Source organism: Amblyomma mixtum, chromosome 6 (genome assembly GCF_055824585.1).
Source record: "Amblyomma mixtum isolate Tamu chromosome 6, ASM5582458v1, whole genome shotgun sequence".
Taxonomy (NCBI): domain Eukaryota; kingdom Metazoa; phylum Arthropoda; class Arachnida; order Ixodida; family Ixodidae; genus Amblyomma; species Amblyomma mixtum.
In genome coordinates this window covers 73639366-73655423 of record NC_143017.1, presented here as the reverse complement: position 1 = coordinate 73655423, position 16058 = coordinate 73639366, and the positions used below count along the sequence as shown (strand labels likewise).

The window sequence follows — 16058 nt, the reverse complement described above, 5'->3', positions numbered from 1 at the left end:
GACCTCCATAAATGCGTACTTTAATTACTTTTTGAGGAACCTGTCCTAGGAACAGCTGTGATTAGTTTAATTAATGAACACTTCAGCCGAGAAAGAAATGACTACTCTACCCTCCTTTTGGATCCAGTAGCCCTTGTACGTTAATGGAGCAATATTATTTCATTCAGTTATGAATCAGTGACACAAAATAGAAATGAAAACGAGTGGACCACGTTTCAAGTATTATCTGTTAGAAAAAAGAATCATGAGCGCCCACTCTGCCATCTTCGTCGTGAGCATTAAGCAGACGTAATGAGACGTGATTCAAGGAAATTAATGTACGTAATATCGCCCGAACGGGATATCCACCGGATAACGTGTCAGGTCATCTAAAACAAGGACTTGCCACGGACATCCCTCGCAAGTATTCAAAGGTGTTCGGATATTTGGCTATGATATTCGGATATCCCTGGGACTTGGTGTTGTCACTGGGACAGTGGTCCGTAACATTTGTTCACGTTGTTAAATGCGCCAACGTCCATTATTCTTTTTTTTTGCAACGCTCTATGGGCTTGAAGTTTGCAGCAGAATTATGTGCTATGATACCGAGCTGCCTGTACATGCTTCGGTCCCAGATAGCACAACATTAGAATAATGTTATAAAAATGTTATGCAAGTTGCAGTAACCTTATATGCTGCATCGGAATGTTACATTAAAGTTAAAAACTCACATATAACGTTATATCCCAGACAACACCAAACGTCCTGAAGACGTCCTGAAATGGTTAAAACGTACTCATCTCGAACAGGACATTCGGAGTACTTTTTACGTGCATCATGGCCAAATGTTCTCATGAAGACATCCTCAGTTTGTACTTTGCTGGACGACTCGAGGACGAAAATTCCTCAAATATTCCACAAACGACCTATTGCAGGACAATATTCTGGCATTGAACTGAAATAAAACCAGCTTTATCTCTCGCCGTTTGGTTTTATTACTCAAAAACTGCAGGTTTATTAAAAGATACTCGTGGACAATAGCGATGTAATGGAGGAAACCATTGTGACTGAACCAATTATGTGCCTTAAAGAAATATCTTAAGGTTTTTAAACTGACCTTATGTACTGCATGCTACTGATGGGGTTTCACTGCTTACATTTTTGTGCCACTCTGCTGAGTGGCTTTTCCATTGAGGTGGCAGAATTCAACTCCTGGGAGTTATAGTCACCGCTGTGTGAAAAGATTGCGCATATGAAGAGCAACCTGCAGGTACCAACAAATGCGGCGAACGAACCGGTCAATTGTTTATCATGGCGAAACTTTTGCAAAATTTGTTTGCTAGAATCTAAGACGAGAATCTCGGCCGGTTCGCAGCAACGCGATGTGCAGAGACTCGACTAAAGTTTCAGTAGTAAAACTTCACTTTCGTAGACAAAGATGGCAAATTAAGCGAACAGACACGTCAAATTACTCACCTGTCCAAAAACGGCACTCCAGCCGGCACCCGCACGCACGGCTCTTGGAATCGTACGCTTGTCAAACAATTGCATCCTCTCGTATAATTGTGGGCTTTATTTCATCGCCTGTCGGCAAACAGCAACTTCAACCGTGCGCAGCTCGGGCCTCGATATCGGCGAATTTAACGCGCGGTAGCAGTCCTGTACGTCGCACATCATGCCGGCGCTTCCGCATTTGAACGGGTCGAGGTTTTCAAGCAAACTTTTCAGCGCGTCCGCTCTTTCCTGTTTCGCGCGGTTCGGGGCGTACCCACAGGTCAGCCAGAAAAAATCTACGACGAAAATACACTCGCCATTTCACAGATAACCATGAGCTAAATGCTGCGACTGGTTGCTGCGGCCGCGCACGCGACCGCCAACATGGCGACTGCCGCGCCGGCCGGCGGCCGTTAGGGCCCCTTGCGGATGACGTCACGTCGATAACTCCTATTGTTGAATGGTTTTAGTGATGGTAGCCGTCGAGATGAGGGAGCCTTGATTGTACACGACACCCAAATGCAAAAGCTGCTTGAGTGGGATATTCTGCAGCGTCTATGCGGACTATATTTGTTAGGGTGGAGTAATTTTTAGGCAGATACAGACCAAGCTAGGAGCATATAGGCCTAACCTGTTCACCACAAAAATCAGAGCTGCTCGTAATGAAAGTTCAACCCAAAGACCCAAGTCCTCCCCAGATACAAATTAGGTAGACAACCACCTAATATCAGAAGTCTGAACTCTTAGGGTGCCGGGCATATACACCCCCCGTCAAAAGTATACGGTCCAAGGGGTTTGCTTGTGAGGCCTGCGTATGCCTGTAAGGCACTGCTCCGCTTCTTGAGAACTTCTGGCCTACACGATAGGCTGTGACTTCAACGAACAGTGACGTTTTAGAGTGACTTCAATTTTCTGTTACTCTCCTTTCTCTTTCTTTTCGTTATCCCCTCACTCCTTTCCCCCCCCGTGTAGGGTAGCAAACCGACTAATCTTTCGGTTAACCTCCCTGCCTTTCCTCTTCTACATCCTTCTCCTCCTCCTGCGTATGCCTCGTTATGCACCCTCAGCGACCGTAATCTCTCGAAAGGGGTATGGCTTCGCGTCCTCAAACCTCCCAAGCTTTGGACTGTTAGATGTGCTAGGGAGCCCAGCTAAACAGCTTAAAAGCAAGCCCCTTGGGCTGTATATTTTTGGCGGGGGCTGTACAACCAGAGTAACGGTCAGAACAATGCGGTGCTCGGCCATCTCAAGGCATGTGCAACCAGCACCGATCTTCTCATTGCAGAATCACGAGCACGCACAGAGGGAAGGCTAATTCAAGCCTTCATTCTCATTCACAGCCGTATCACATATGCAGTCCTCTACATAACTCTCTCCATCGGATTTCTTTCAACAGCTCATACTTCAGGCATATAACACAGCCTTCGACCAACCCAACACCACTTTAACAGAGAGGCTGATACAACTTGGAATCCATAACACACTCAACAGCTTACAAAGGCACATCTTTTTGCAGAGCGACTCTCTCAAACAGCAACAAGAAGGGCCGTTGTGTCCAAACTGGGAATAGGGTATATAGCATCACGCATAGCCACATGCCTACTATTCCTGGAAACATAGCAGATCATATAATCATCATATCACCTTACACGAAAGCCCGCCCACTAACTTTGTGAACGCAGTCACCGCGCGCTGCGGTGTGATGTATAACCTGATGCCGCGCAGCTGCCACTTCTACTTGTGCATGGCTGTACGTAGCCGTCGCCGCGACTGCGCCAAACCTCTTCTGATGTGCGCGCTAACTTCGTGAAGACAGTCGCAGCCCGACCTCGGCCCGCGCCCCAACCCCCAACTGTCATATCAGGTTGCGTTCGGATACGCCAACCATCTGCATGAGATCATTCTCAACTTTACATTCACTGATATCTGGGGGTCCTCGTACCCCTCCTGGCGCAGTAGCGCAGCGGTCCAGCGGCGCGCCACTGCCCTGCGAAGGCAGGTGCTGACACCGGTGGGGTTTGTGCGACCCAGGGTGCTCTTCCCGAGCAACCTCACGTGACCAATCATTAATTTAACCGCCACCTATAAGGTTGCATGAGGACGCCATCTCATGGAACCTGGGCAACAAGCACGGTCTGACGGCGAGGATGGGGGCCCGAACCGCACTCCGGGCAAACGTTTCTTGTCTGTGCAGCCCGTCATGAATTCCCGCTAGTTCTTAGGGCGAAGGTTTCCGGAGAAGACGCAATTTCTGCAATCCGGAGGTACACGAGTCGAACACGAAAGGCGAGGAGCCGGACGCCTTCTCCGTCGCTGCACCCGTGTTGTAAATAAACCAAACACAGGAAGCGCGCACGGACATCCACGGTTAGACTTCGGAGGGAAAGGAAAAACGGAAGAAAGGCGATGAAGCGGGAACGGAAGCCATCAAACAGTCGGCACACTCGGTGAATGAAGGCCTACGATAGATGATTCTCTTAATGATTACCGACCAGGGTGTAAGAATATATTCTTACACCGTGCCACCGACCCAGCAGCGAGCCACGGAGCTTTGACACGTTCTGCCCTTCGAAGCGGCCGCCGCCTCACGACTTTGAGATTCGAGAGGGTGTCCATGCCTATTATCTAGCACCGTGTTCAAGTGTAGCAGTACCCGTGGCCAGATACCTGCACGGGGACTTAAGGAGGGCAGGGTCGAAAGCAGATTTTCGCAGCTTCTACCACTCTGCCCCTGTTTTTTCCCGCTTGATTTTGCGAGCTAGGACGCTCCGTGGATGTGAAACTTGGAAAAAGACCGGATCAGCCCGCATGAGTGGCATCGGCGATGAATAATGGAAGTGAAATGTGGTCGTGTCTCCATAACTATAACGCTCATCATCCACATTACCACACGCGTGTTAAAAAAGCGTGTCTTCGTCGAACGGCGCTTACTAGATCGCGTGATCTTTACTCACGTCTTCCTGCTCTCGTCGCCTATCCCCACCATCCCCCCCCCCCCCCCCCCCCCGTGCAATTGTGTGTGTGTGTAACTGGAAAAGCCCGAGATTTGGCTTTGGCGGCGGCGCCATCGGGGCAAGTTTGGTAAGGTCTGGTCGGCAAGAAACAGCCAGGCCTCCTCCGCTCGTCCAGACACCAAAGACGACAGGCAAGAACAGCAAAGAAGGATCCTTGTGTTGTGCATTCTGTGTATTTGTAGCCTCCGAAGTTCAATAGCTTCCTTTGCTTATTTGTAAAAGAACGAGTATTTTTTGTGCTCACTGTCGCTTCAATGTTCACATCGTCGCATGATTCCAATTATCAGTTATTCAATTAGACATCCAAAGCTCTACAGAGCCGAGACACGTCGTCTTCTCTTCTTACGTTGCGGAATATACGCACCAAATGAAATTTTCTTTTAAAACTAATTACAGTCGTAGCATCCGTTGCTTAGGGCATATGGCATAACTGCGAACTTACAACGCTCGAGCGCCACTGGGAAGATATTGTTTGGTGACTTTGAATTTCCTGTACGTTTACATCCATCGCGGATTTTTAAAACACCTTGGAACTGGCTGATGGCATCGCAGCAAGAGCATGCATGGTCTTAACAAAAACATTTTTTTTTTAATGAAACGAAGTACGTGTGAGGCGAGTAAGGCAATAACGATGTGCTCTGTCACCGAGTCGCGCGTATACGGGTTACTAGCAAAGGCGTCTGACAAGATAAAAGTAATGCGATTATCCGTTGCTTATGTGATCGTCTTTGCTTTGTGTAAGCAAACGGCCTCTTATTTTGTTGCTTTCTTTTGTTCTAGGGGCTTCTCTTATTTGGACTTAATGCGCTATGAATGAGCGGAGCGTTCAGTTTTGAAAGCGGAGGAGCGCACATCTCTGCGGAGCGCGCATATTCCGCATTCGAGCATTCGAGGTTTCAAGCACTGCGGTCTCAAGTTGCAACGGAACTGCATCAGTGATACAGCTGCCGTTCGAGACGTTCAAGCAAAACAGTGGGTGCGGGTGCGTGCGTTTTTTTCTTTCGTGCACTTAATTATATGGAAGGAATGGACTCAGGAATAACCCGCAGCGAGCGGACTGTGCGACATAGAGCGAAGTGCGCTTTGATGGAGAAATGTGTGCCAACGCGCGCGCGGCAGTAGTCATTGCAACGTCGTGATAATCAATTCGCCCATATCTTCCCGAACTGACACGCTTAAGATGGAAGTTGATGACTGGACCGGGCTGTCGCGAGTTGGGCCCATCGCGGAGCGGATGGAACGTCTCGCGTTGTGATCATGTCCCAGCAAACCAAAAACCTCTCAGAGACGTCTAGCTAGACGTCTAGCTAGACGTCTCTGAGAGGTTTTTGGTTTGCTGGGGTTTGCGCTACTGTGGCGCCGCCGCCGGCTATGCAGCACTTCTCACCATTCGGTCTCTTGAATGGGAGTTATGTGTGCTGCGGCTACAAAGCTCGCATCGGTGTTACAGGAAGCAGCTCTTGTTCGAAAAAAAAAAATGCCCCGTAACAAGTAGCGAGGTGAGTTGATACAAGAATGTTGCTGTTCTTCATAGATGTTCCCGCTTGTACGGTGACCCGGCGACACGTTTCGACAGGCGGACAGGACAACGCTTTCTTCCACTGTGCCAGTTTATTTTGAGTTATATTGCAAAGTGGCCGGCAGGCACTCCCAGTAAAAGCTGTCAAACTCTCAATCAGGCCGGAGTCCACACCAAGCGGGATCCCCGTCAGCCTCCGACTATTAAAGAGTCTAACACACAAACTACAAGTTGCACGCTGCGGAACAAGGCCAGAACCCGCCACCAAGCGAGGCATCTGCCTCCCGCTCTCAAAGAGGCCATAGTCTGTATACCAAGCCGGATATCCGTCAGCCTCTGAGTCACGGCCTTATCGGACCGTCTCGTCCGGTTTGAAGTCGGTCGATTTTTACACTTCCCTCAGACGAACAATCATTTGGCAAAAATCTTAACATCCTGCCTGTTCGAACTATCAGGCTCTCGAACTGTGGATTGAAAACGTGGTCTTCATCATCTTCCATTTATGCGCGTGAAAGCGCCATGAGAAGAGCAAGCAGCAAGCCGCACGAAATGACGGGAGATAAGAAGCAGTGAAATTTAGCTATAAAAACCAATGCAATGTAACTAAGCGACCTACAAACATTCCTTGTCCCGAGTCTATTCTGTGCTTAGCATTTTTTGTAATTGTCGTGATAAATGCTATTGCATTGTTTTCCAAATATTCTTGGCGTATATTAGTTTTTGCACACAGACTCAACCACGCGCTGACTCATTTTGGCATTACGCACACACCCACGCGCACACACACCTCCCCAGAGGCTGCAGAGGAAGCTGCTATTGCAATTGCCATCACCCGCACGCAAGCCAGGTACATTTTATAAGATTCTAAAACTGCATTTCTAAATTTTGCTCGAGGCCGAGTCCATGTCCTTGCTTTTGCCGTACTGGGCTCGCCCGATCCCCATCCCGCCAAGTGGAACTGATATGGGCGCCTGCTCACTCCGGGAATCCCGGAAACGAGGCCGCCAGCGCTTTCGCCCGAAGTTCTTTACACCGGGCTGAGGCGGCCTCTGACCAGGGATTCACGACGGAGCGCAGGCACTCATTCAGCGAACTGACGCAGGCTTACAGAGCCTCGCGCCAGCTCTATGACCCTACCCCCACTTTACCGCTCCCTAGATAACAAACATCCAACACTGTGGCGCAGACTACAGACACTCCCGTCACCCGTCACCCGCTACCCTATCCCGCTTTCATTCTTCCTTCCCCATCGCTGCCTGCACCCTATGCCCAGAACCCTTCGCCTCTCCCCTCCACATCTCTCTCCGCCCGGCGGATACAACCCTGGGGGGCCTAGAGTACCCCAAGACCGAAGACCTGGCTGCGCTCAGAGGACCTGACCATGTAGACCACCGCTACCGGCCGGGCCGCTAGTATTATGAAACGTAGGAACATAAACGCTTGAGCGCAGCGGATGCGGGGACCCAGGGGCCTGCGTGCCCCGAATTCCTTCGCTGCATTAAAGTTTTTCAAGGTCAAACTTCTTTGTGAGCGCAGTTGCATTGCATGCATCACAACGGCGATTGGAAACATTTTCACTGCAAACCTGCAGTGTAAACAGGATAATTATCCCCGAATTGCTTGCGGAACGCCTTCGTGGCTCCTCGCGCTTTCACTTGCCTGCACCGCCTACTTGCTTCTGCGTATGGATCACGCGCTATGGGGCCTTTACTTTGCCTCATCTTTGGCGTCACGCACTGTCCTTAGGGTCTTGGCATGGACACCTAGGCCCAGCATGCACGAAGTTCGGATCTTGACGGGCTCCTTGCTCTCTTTTCCGATCTCGAGCACGTTTTAGTGTTTTGCGCAGCAGCACCATCTGTTATCACCGGCTTTTTCATTTCACCTGAGAGAGGGACCGCTACGCAGCTAGGCATAAGGCACGTGCCAGTGCGGAAGAGGACGACAGGAAAAGCGCGACCGGCCGTCGGGTGTCGAGAGAGGCGCTATTTCTTGCAACGATAGCCGCATATGCACGTTCGGAAAATCACGGTCCCGCATCGCCGTCGGTGTCGATGTCCGCTCGGCGAGGAAAAACGGGCGAAGGGGAGAGCGACCGTGCATCAAGCATGGTTGCATCACGCACGCTTAGACATATCTCTCTCTCTTTCTCTCTCTCTTGACCGATAGAAACCTACCTCACACAACCATGACTGGTCACAGCGCCTGCTTTTCCAACACTCTCAGCAAAGACTACCGCTCACCCGTGGAGCTATAGTGCGAGCGTAGATTCGTAAAGCCGACAGCCCACAGCCCCTACCGAGTTACTAAACCCTCTAATTCACCGAACAGTAGAATATATTTATAAAGTTATCGAGTAAGCTGCAGTAGCGTAGAATGTTACATTGGAACGTTATGTTAATGTTAGGAATTATCAAATAATGATGTATGTGGTGTAACAACTGTTTAACGTTCGAACTAAACCTATACATACAACAATAATGTTATTATAGTATTCAAATTATAGCTATAAAACAACATAACCAATATATGTCGAACGATACGTATCATACCTTTTCCACTTCTCGTACAGCAATGACGTTATGCAGCTAGCAAAAATTTGCAGTTACATACATGTACGATGATGCCTGCCAAAACGTGCATGCAAGGCGCCAAAATTTCATTGCAAAACTTTGCGTATTATCCAATAGCCATTATAATACTTATGGGACGCGCTTCTCCGGTGAATGGTGTCTGTTATAAAGTTAAGGTATGAGTTGGGCTGTATTCTAGTGCTGAAGTGTCGCCCTCATTGCACCTTGCAGAGTGTTGAAGTTGACTACTCTCACAATTGATATACAACTATATCTGGTCTGGCAGGGTTACTTTAGCATTTTAGCGAAATTTGTATGCATGTTGCCTGAATATTTATTCAAGCTTAAGAGAATGTCTTTCCCAAATTGTAACGTTCCAAAAGCACTAGAAAAAGTTAACAACTATGTGTTAATGTTTGATAAAAAAATACATTGATATAACGTTTCAGTGCTACCATGGCTGGCATCAGCATTTCGCATCATCCTGGCTGCCACTGAAATTCGCATTACAAGAAAAAAATCCAGCGATTTTTTTTTTGTAATGGAGATTTCACACCCTGCAACTAACTCCCCATCTCCCCTTTCTAGCGCGTTTACGGCATCACATCGTACGACGGACTGAAGACTAAGCCACTCGTGACCACATGTGACGTTCGCCCGCTACCGGTTTGCACCCCCTCGTACGCCGCAACAACGTTGCTCCCTCTCGCCACACATCACACTCGCTTCAATGCTCCTCGCCACTTGCTTCCACTCCTCCTCCTCTCCACCTTTCACCTCCTCTCTGTGGACAACACCCTACGCCACATCTCGAGAGTGGCAGTAACAGCTGTCGCTGCAGAAAATGGCAGGCTACTGTACCCTTCCCGCAAATGATCTTTACGACAGTGCCTGTATTTGCAGCACGCCAAGTTCCATGTTCGCACTTGCGTCACGAACATCAGGGCACGTTCCGGTGCCAGCTTCTGACCGACCGTGCAAGGTACCAGTGTCAGCGACCATCCCGTCCACTTGACCGGCGTTGGTCGTCCATTCGTGCAGTCAACCCCGAAAGCTTAGCAGCCGCCCGGCCTCGCACTTATGGGAGCACAACCTGCCGCACACACTGCGCCACAGCTTGTCATCTGTTGTCGTTTGTCCCTTTCACGCAAGCACCCGGTTTTTGGTGGAAATGTAATACCCGTGCTACACGGCCGGTACGAATGAATTCCAACCGAATATCATTCAACTGGACTGCCGAACTTCCGCTGCTACAAGAATTTTTCAACAGCATTCTGTTCAGATGTCAATCGAGTTGACGGAGCACCGCGGAGACATTCCAGATTTTGGAATGCCTTCCAAACGTGAACACAGCCCTCACAGACCAATAGCCGTCGCTTCGCCCCGCCCACAGCCGTGCCGCGCGGCTGCTTGTGGCTGCTGATTCCGAAATCCGCTGCTCGCTTTTTTCAGCTGCTTGTTTAGAAAATAGCTAGTGTTAACGCTAAATGAGTGCTTGGAGATAACAGTACACCGCTGAGCATTTACCGCTTGAGCGCGATATTTCCCTAGGAGTGCGCCGATGAGGACGGCTGCACTCCAGTACTCTTGTTTACATGGTTGTGTACAGTCAGCTACTGCTCGTTTGCGTGACATAAAATGGAATCTGCGCTTTACTTACACAGAATAATCTCTTCCTTTTTGTTTCGGTTGTACCTGTGCTTGTTTACGCAGAGCGACTAATACGTAGGAGCGCTGACGCGATCAACCGCCTGGTAAACACTTTATAGCCGGTTTGCTGACATCGCGAATAACCGATGCTTCTTTCTAATCGTCCCTTCTTTCTCCAATGTGACCAGTACTTGACCTTAAATCACTCTATCCAGAAGTATGTTATCTAGAAATCGCCAAAACTACACTCGTTGACTATTTGCATTCGCTAAGACTCGTTCATTCGCTTTCCACAATCGCCGAAATGTACACACGAGCCCTGCGGACTTGCTAAGCCTACTCGTCGCAATACGGGGCCCTCGTCGATTAAAATTTCAAAATTTGATAAGCGTTTATTGCTGGTGCTCGAGTGTTGAAGTGTGCGCATGTGAAATGTAGCCCCTAAGTTTGCTTATTTTTAATGTGGATAAGGTAGAGACAAGCGCAGATATATTCACGCCGTCACCTCATCAGCGTGAAGTTTTCGCTCTGCCGCCTATCTGCCGAAGACATAGAGGGTGACCGTCCGCCGACCTGATTTATGGGTGTCGTTAGCTTGAAATACATGCCACACTACAATGATATGCGGCTTCTGATCGTGCTAGTGTCGTTGTCGGTCTAGTGTGACCGCTGTAACCACCGACGTCACCGTCGCGCCGTTGTAAACACTGAAAACAAGCAACATTGCAATGGCAGCAGCGCCATTGCAATACGGTGAGTGAATGTTGAAGCTTTCGAATGCGCTTGGAAATGGTCGTGTACCACCGCGGGAGTCCGCAGAGTCCGAATTAAAAATTGGTTTTGAGGAAAGGAAATGACGCAATAACTGTCTCACATAACTCGGTGGACACCTGAACCAAGCCGTAGGGGAAGGGATAAAAGAGGGAGTGAAAGCATTCCAAGTTTGGACTGCCATTCGACTCAGATGTCATTCGAACGCCCACCGACAGGCCCAATACATCAGGCTCACAAAAACTTCCACAGGTAGGTATATCCTGGACTCCCTGGGAATCAGAATACCGGCCAACGACCCAACCCTCCTCGCCATCCCACGACCCCTTCACCGGGAGCTTCCCATCAGGCCACTCCCGAGGAATATGCACCCGTCCCACCATGAGCAGCGCCGCAGAGCCCGTGCGAAGGCACTCCATCGAGCATACGGCCCCGAGCCGGACGCCGTATGGGTGGACGCTGCCTGCACGGGTGATGAAGCGACAGCAGCTGCGGTGGACTCCTCTTCATCCACCCTCCTCACACTACCTCTCCCTCCAAACACGTCCCCAGAGGCTGCAGAGGAAGCCGCCATTGCACTTGCTATCACCCGCACGGAAGCCCGGTACATTTTAAGTGATTCTGAAACTGCGATTCTAAATTTTGCTCGAGGCCGAGTTCATGTCCCTGCCCCTGTCAAGTGGAGCTGATATGGGTGCCTGCGCACTCCGGGAATCCCGGAAACGAGGCCGCCAACCTTTTAGCCCGAGGTTCTTTAAACCGGGCTCAGGTGGCCTCGGATCGGGGATTCACGAAGGAGCGCATGCACTCATTCAGTGAGCTGACCCAGGCATACAGAGCCCCACGCCAGCTCTACCCCCCGCCCCACCCCTCCCTAGATAACAGACACGCAACACTCTGCATGGCGCAGATTACAGACACAAACTCTCCCCTCGCCCCTTACCCTAACCCACTATCATCCCTCCTTCCCCACTCCTGCTTGCGCCCTATGCCAAGAACCTTTCGCTTCTTCCCTCCACATTCTTTCCCTCTGCCCGACGGACCCTCCCCCGCGGGACCTAGAGAACCTCAAGACCTGGGAGGACTGGGAGACCCTGCTGCGCTCGGAGGACCCGGCCGTGCAGACCATCGCCACCGGCCGTGCTGCCAGTGTTATGGACCTTAGGAACATAAACACTTGAGTGCAGTGGGGTCGTGCGGGGACCCTGGGGCATGCCCCGAATTCCTGTTGAATTAAAGTTTCTCTCTCTCTCTCTCTCTCTCTCTCGAACGTGAACGTGTAGCACGGGTATAACCATTCAACCACAAGCAGTTCTTTAACGGGCATTAAAATCTCAGTACGCGCGGCCGCCTTTGCATTTTCGTCAAAATGTTGCCGCCGCGGCCGGGATCGAACTATAGCGAACTCGTTCTCAGCAGCCGAATGCATAACCAGTGAGACACTGTGGCGTAGGTCAGTAAGATTCGAGTAAGCTTTACGCATTGTTCGCGCCATCCTTGCCTAAGCCTTTCTCATAATCATCCCTCGAAACTTTCCACAAAACCGCTGCTTAAATGATGTGGGTTGAGGCGGATATAGAATGTGAAAATAGGAAAACTCACCTTTCCTCTCGACGCTGTAAGTCGCACGCGTGCCATTTTGCACTACGATTTAGTAGCCTATGGCTCGCACTCTCGATTAGCTTTGTCTTCGAGAGACTCCTTTTGGTAGCGCTCAATACAGATGGCGCGAGTGCACGGGCGCCGCAGCACGAAAACACGTGCGATATCCCCGGTTTCTCAGCCAATCGTGCAGCTTTCAACTGCGCTAGTATTTTTTGTTTACTTCTTGTTTTAGGATGTGCTATAATTTTTTTTTTTAATTTTAGGGACTCCGCAGTAACGTAGTCAGCGTCCAGGCCTGCGTCTCTCGCTCGTGACGCCAACTACGCTGGAAAGGAAAGCCGCTGTATCACCAGACGCGTTTAGTTGGGCGTACGCAGTAAGCTTGCGGGCGCACCGCTAACGGCGTCGAACGCTTCGAACGGCATGAACACCTTTAGTTTGCCGAGCTATAGCGTCTACCGAGCCGTAGCGTCTCTCAAGTATACAGATACTTTTTTGGATTGGAAAACATTTATTCCGTCAAAAATGCAGATGCAGACGGTCCGCGCTAGATGGCCACCAAACCATGGCTGGCGGCGACCTGAGTGGCCCACTCGGTGGCCAAGGCTTGAATGCCCGGATCCGAGCTGACCAGCACGGCCTCCAATCGCTCAACAGAAGGAATTCGTACTAGATCCTCCGGTGGAGGTTCTTCTTTACATTGCCATAGTATGTGGTCATACGTGGCTGTTTCGCCACAGAACCTGCACTCGGGGACATAGTCATCCGGGTACATTTTTGATAATAGATAGAGGGCAAGAAAGGACCTCGTTGAAGTCATACCCTTTGTTACAGCCATCTGGTGACAGGAAATCAAAGCACATAAACACTGGGGCGAAGAAATTTTTATCCGTAAATATTGATGCCATGGGTGGGTGCCCTGCGAGCCCTTTTTCGTTCTGCGAAGAAAAAAATGCGCAAACAGGAAAAAAATGTTGCAGCTTTCTAAAAGCTAGAGGATATGCTGCATATAATTAGGCCTAAGGACTTGAAAATTGCCAAGTTATCTGAAAAACTGGCGTTAATTGTCACCCATGCCTCTACGTATGGGCGAGAGTGTGCGAAATAAAAGCGAACTCCACGATTTAGAGCGAGCGATCGCGCCGAAGAAAGCAGCGGCGACATGTATTTTATGATGATTATATAGGTGAGCCGGGCGGGGTAAGCGCTTCGTGACGCAGCGGTGGCGAGTAGCAGACGACCCATATCCGGTATCCGGCCGGAGGACACTAGCGCCATTTTTGTTGTCATGGAGCGGAGCGCGCGGTACTATGCTTTGTGCCTTGCAGGTCAGAAAACCTACACGTCTAGCCACTGTATGTATTTGTTCCGATGCGGGCATGATGGGGGCGATAAGCGCGGCGCCCTCAGCAGCGCGCACGATATATGGTTTGTACCGTGCGTAAGCCGCAAAGTGCGGCCAAACACGTACCGTTCTGCGCATGCTTATTCGTCGCCCGCAGAGGTGCTGCGTACGTAAGCTCACTGCCTACGGAGTGCCTACTCTCGGTGTTTTAAGCATGAAATGCTTTTAGCCCCCGTTGTCGGCAGTGTGGTGACGTCACGCCGAGACCTAGAGCCATCATCCGGGCACTGAAATCCACTCATCCGGGCACTGAAATCCACTCATCCGGGCACTGAATTCCCGTCATCCGGGCACTGAAATCCACTCATCCGGGCACTGAATTCCAGTCATCCGGGCTCTGAAACGAGAACATCCGGGCACCGTACGAGACTTAACGAGACTCTCTAAGCCCTCCTACGCGACCGGCATGCAAGCACCGGTTGGTCTCCAAACGAGACAAAAAATAACTGCTGCCAGTGCCTTCTCAATGTTTATCAAGATATCAGTGGAGCTGTGGGTTTGATAATGCACGGAATTATAATTTCCGATTTCTAATAAGGCGTGCAAAAAGCACATAAATGCCACGTTACATTTCGTTGTCATACGTGATCCGGGGGAGAAGCGCTGCGTTCAAAGGGCAAGGCATCGCGCCGAACGGGTGGTGGCGTTCCTCCCTTCCATTACGGTGCGGTTCGGGTGTCCACCGAGATGGCAGAGAATTACTGCGCCATTTCCTTTCCTCAAAAAACCTTGCGTTCAAATGGCAAGGCATCGCGCTGAACTGGTGGTGGCGTTCCTCCCTTCCTGTACGGTGCGGTTCGGGTGTCCACCGAGATGACATTACGCCCATAAACATTTCATGCTTACTCTACTCTCGGTTACGGGAGAGGCAGAGAATTTTTTTTTAAGCATGAAATGCTTTTAGCCCCCGTTGTCGGCAGTGTGGTGACGTCACGCCGAGACCGAGAGCCATCATCCGGGCACTGAAATCCAGTCATCCGGGCACTGAAATCCAGTCATCCGGGCAATGAAATCCAGTCATCCGGGCACTGAATTCCAGTCATCCGGGCTCTGAAACGAGAACATCCGGGCACCGTACGAGACTTAACGAGATTTAACGAGACTCTGTAAGCCCTCCTACGCGACCGGCATGCAAGCGCCGGTTGGACTCCAAAGGAGTCACAAAAAATAACTGCTGCCAGTGTCTTCTCAATGTTTATCAAGATATCAGTCGCTGTGCGTTTGATAATGCACGGAATTATAATTTCCGATTTCTAATAACGCGCAAAAAGCACATAAATGCCACGTTACACTTCGTTGTCATACGTGATCCCGGGGAGAAGCGCTGCGTTCAAAGGGCAAGGCATCGCGCCGAACGGGTGGTGGCGTTCCTCCCTTCCTTTACGGTGCGGTTCGGGTGTCCACCGAGATGGCAGAGAATTACTGCGCCATTTCCTTTCCTCAAAAAACCTTGCGTTCAAATGGCAAGACATTGCGCTGAACGGGTGGTGGCGTTCCTCCCTTCGTGTACGGTGCGGTTCGGGTGTCCACCGAGATGACATTAGGCCCGTAAACATTTCATGCTTACTCTACTCTCGTTTACGGGAGAGGCAGAGATTTTTTTATTGCTAAAGCAATTCTACGCTCACTAACGGCCTTTCGCATAGCGGCGGCCAGTAGCCACGTTTGACCTTTAGAATGACCTCTGACGTAGCAACCGTCGCGGTGGACACCTGAACCGCACCGTACAAGAAGGGAGGGAGTGGGAGTGAAAGAAGAAAGACGAAAAGGAGCCGGTGAAGAAAATAAAAATTCTCTTTGAGGAAAGGAAATAAGGCAGTAACTGTGCCCCGCCGCGGTGGCTCAGCGGTTACGGCGCTCGGCTGCTGACCCGAAAAACGCGGGTTCGATCCCGGCCGCGGCGGCTGAATTTCGATGAAGGCGAAATTCTAGACGCCCGTGCACTGTGCGATGACAATGCACGTTAAAGAACCCCAGGTGGTTGAAATTTCCGGAGCCCTTCACTACGGCGTCCCTCATAGCCTGAATCGCTTTGGGACGTTAGACCC

General features: G+C 50.3%; 1 protein-coding gene across 1 annotated transcript in view; it reads right to left on the bottom strand.

Annotated features, from left to right (window-relative positions):
- LOC149339385 (ubiquitin carboxyl-terminal hydrolase 25-like) overlaps positions 1-12719 on the bottom strand; it is a 94772-nt gene extending 82053 nt beyond the window's left edge. The window contains exon 1 of the mRNA XM_089548152.1: positions 12603-12719. Coding sequence (XP_089404278.1) covers positions 12603-12638 — 36 coding nt within the window. The 5' untranslated portion in view covers positions 12639-12719. The remainder of the gene's footprint in view (positions 1-12602) is intronic.
- Between the last annotated feature and the right edge of the window lie 3339 nt (positions 12720-16058).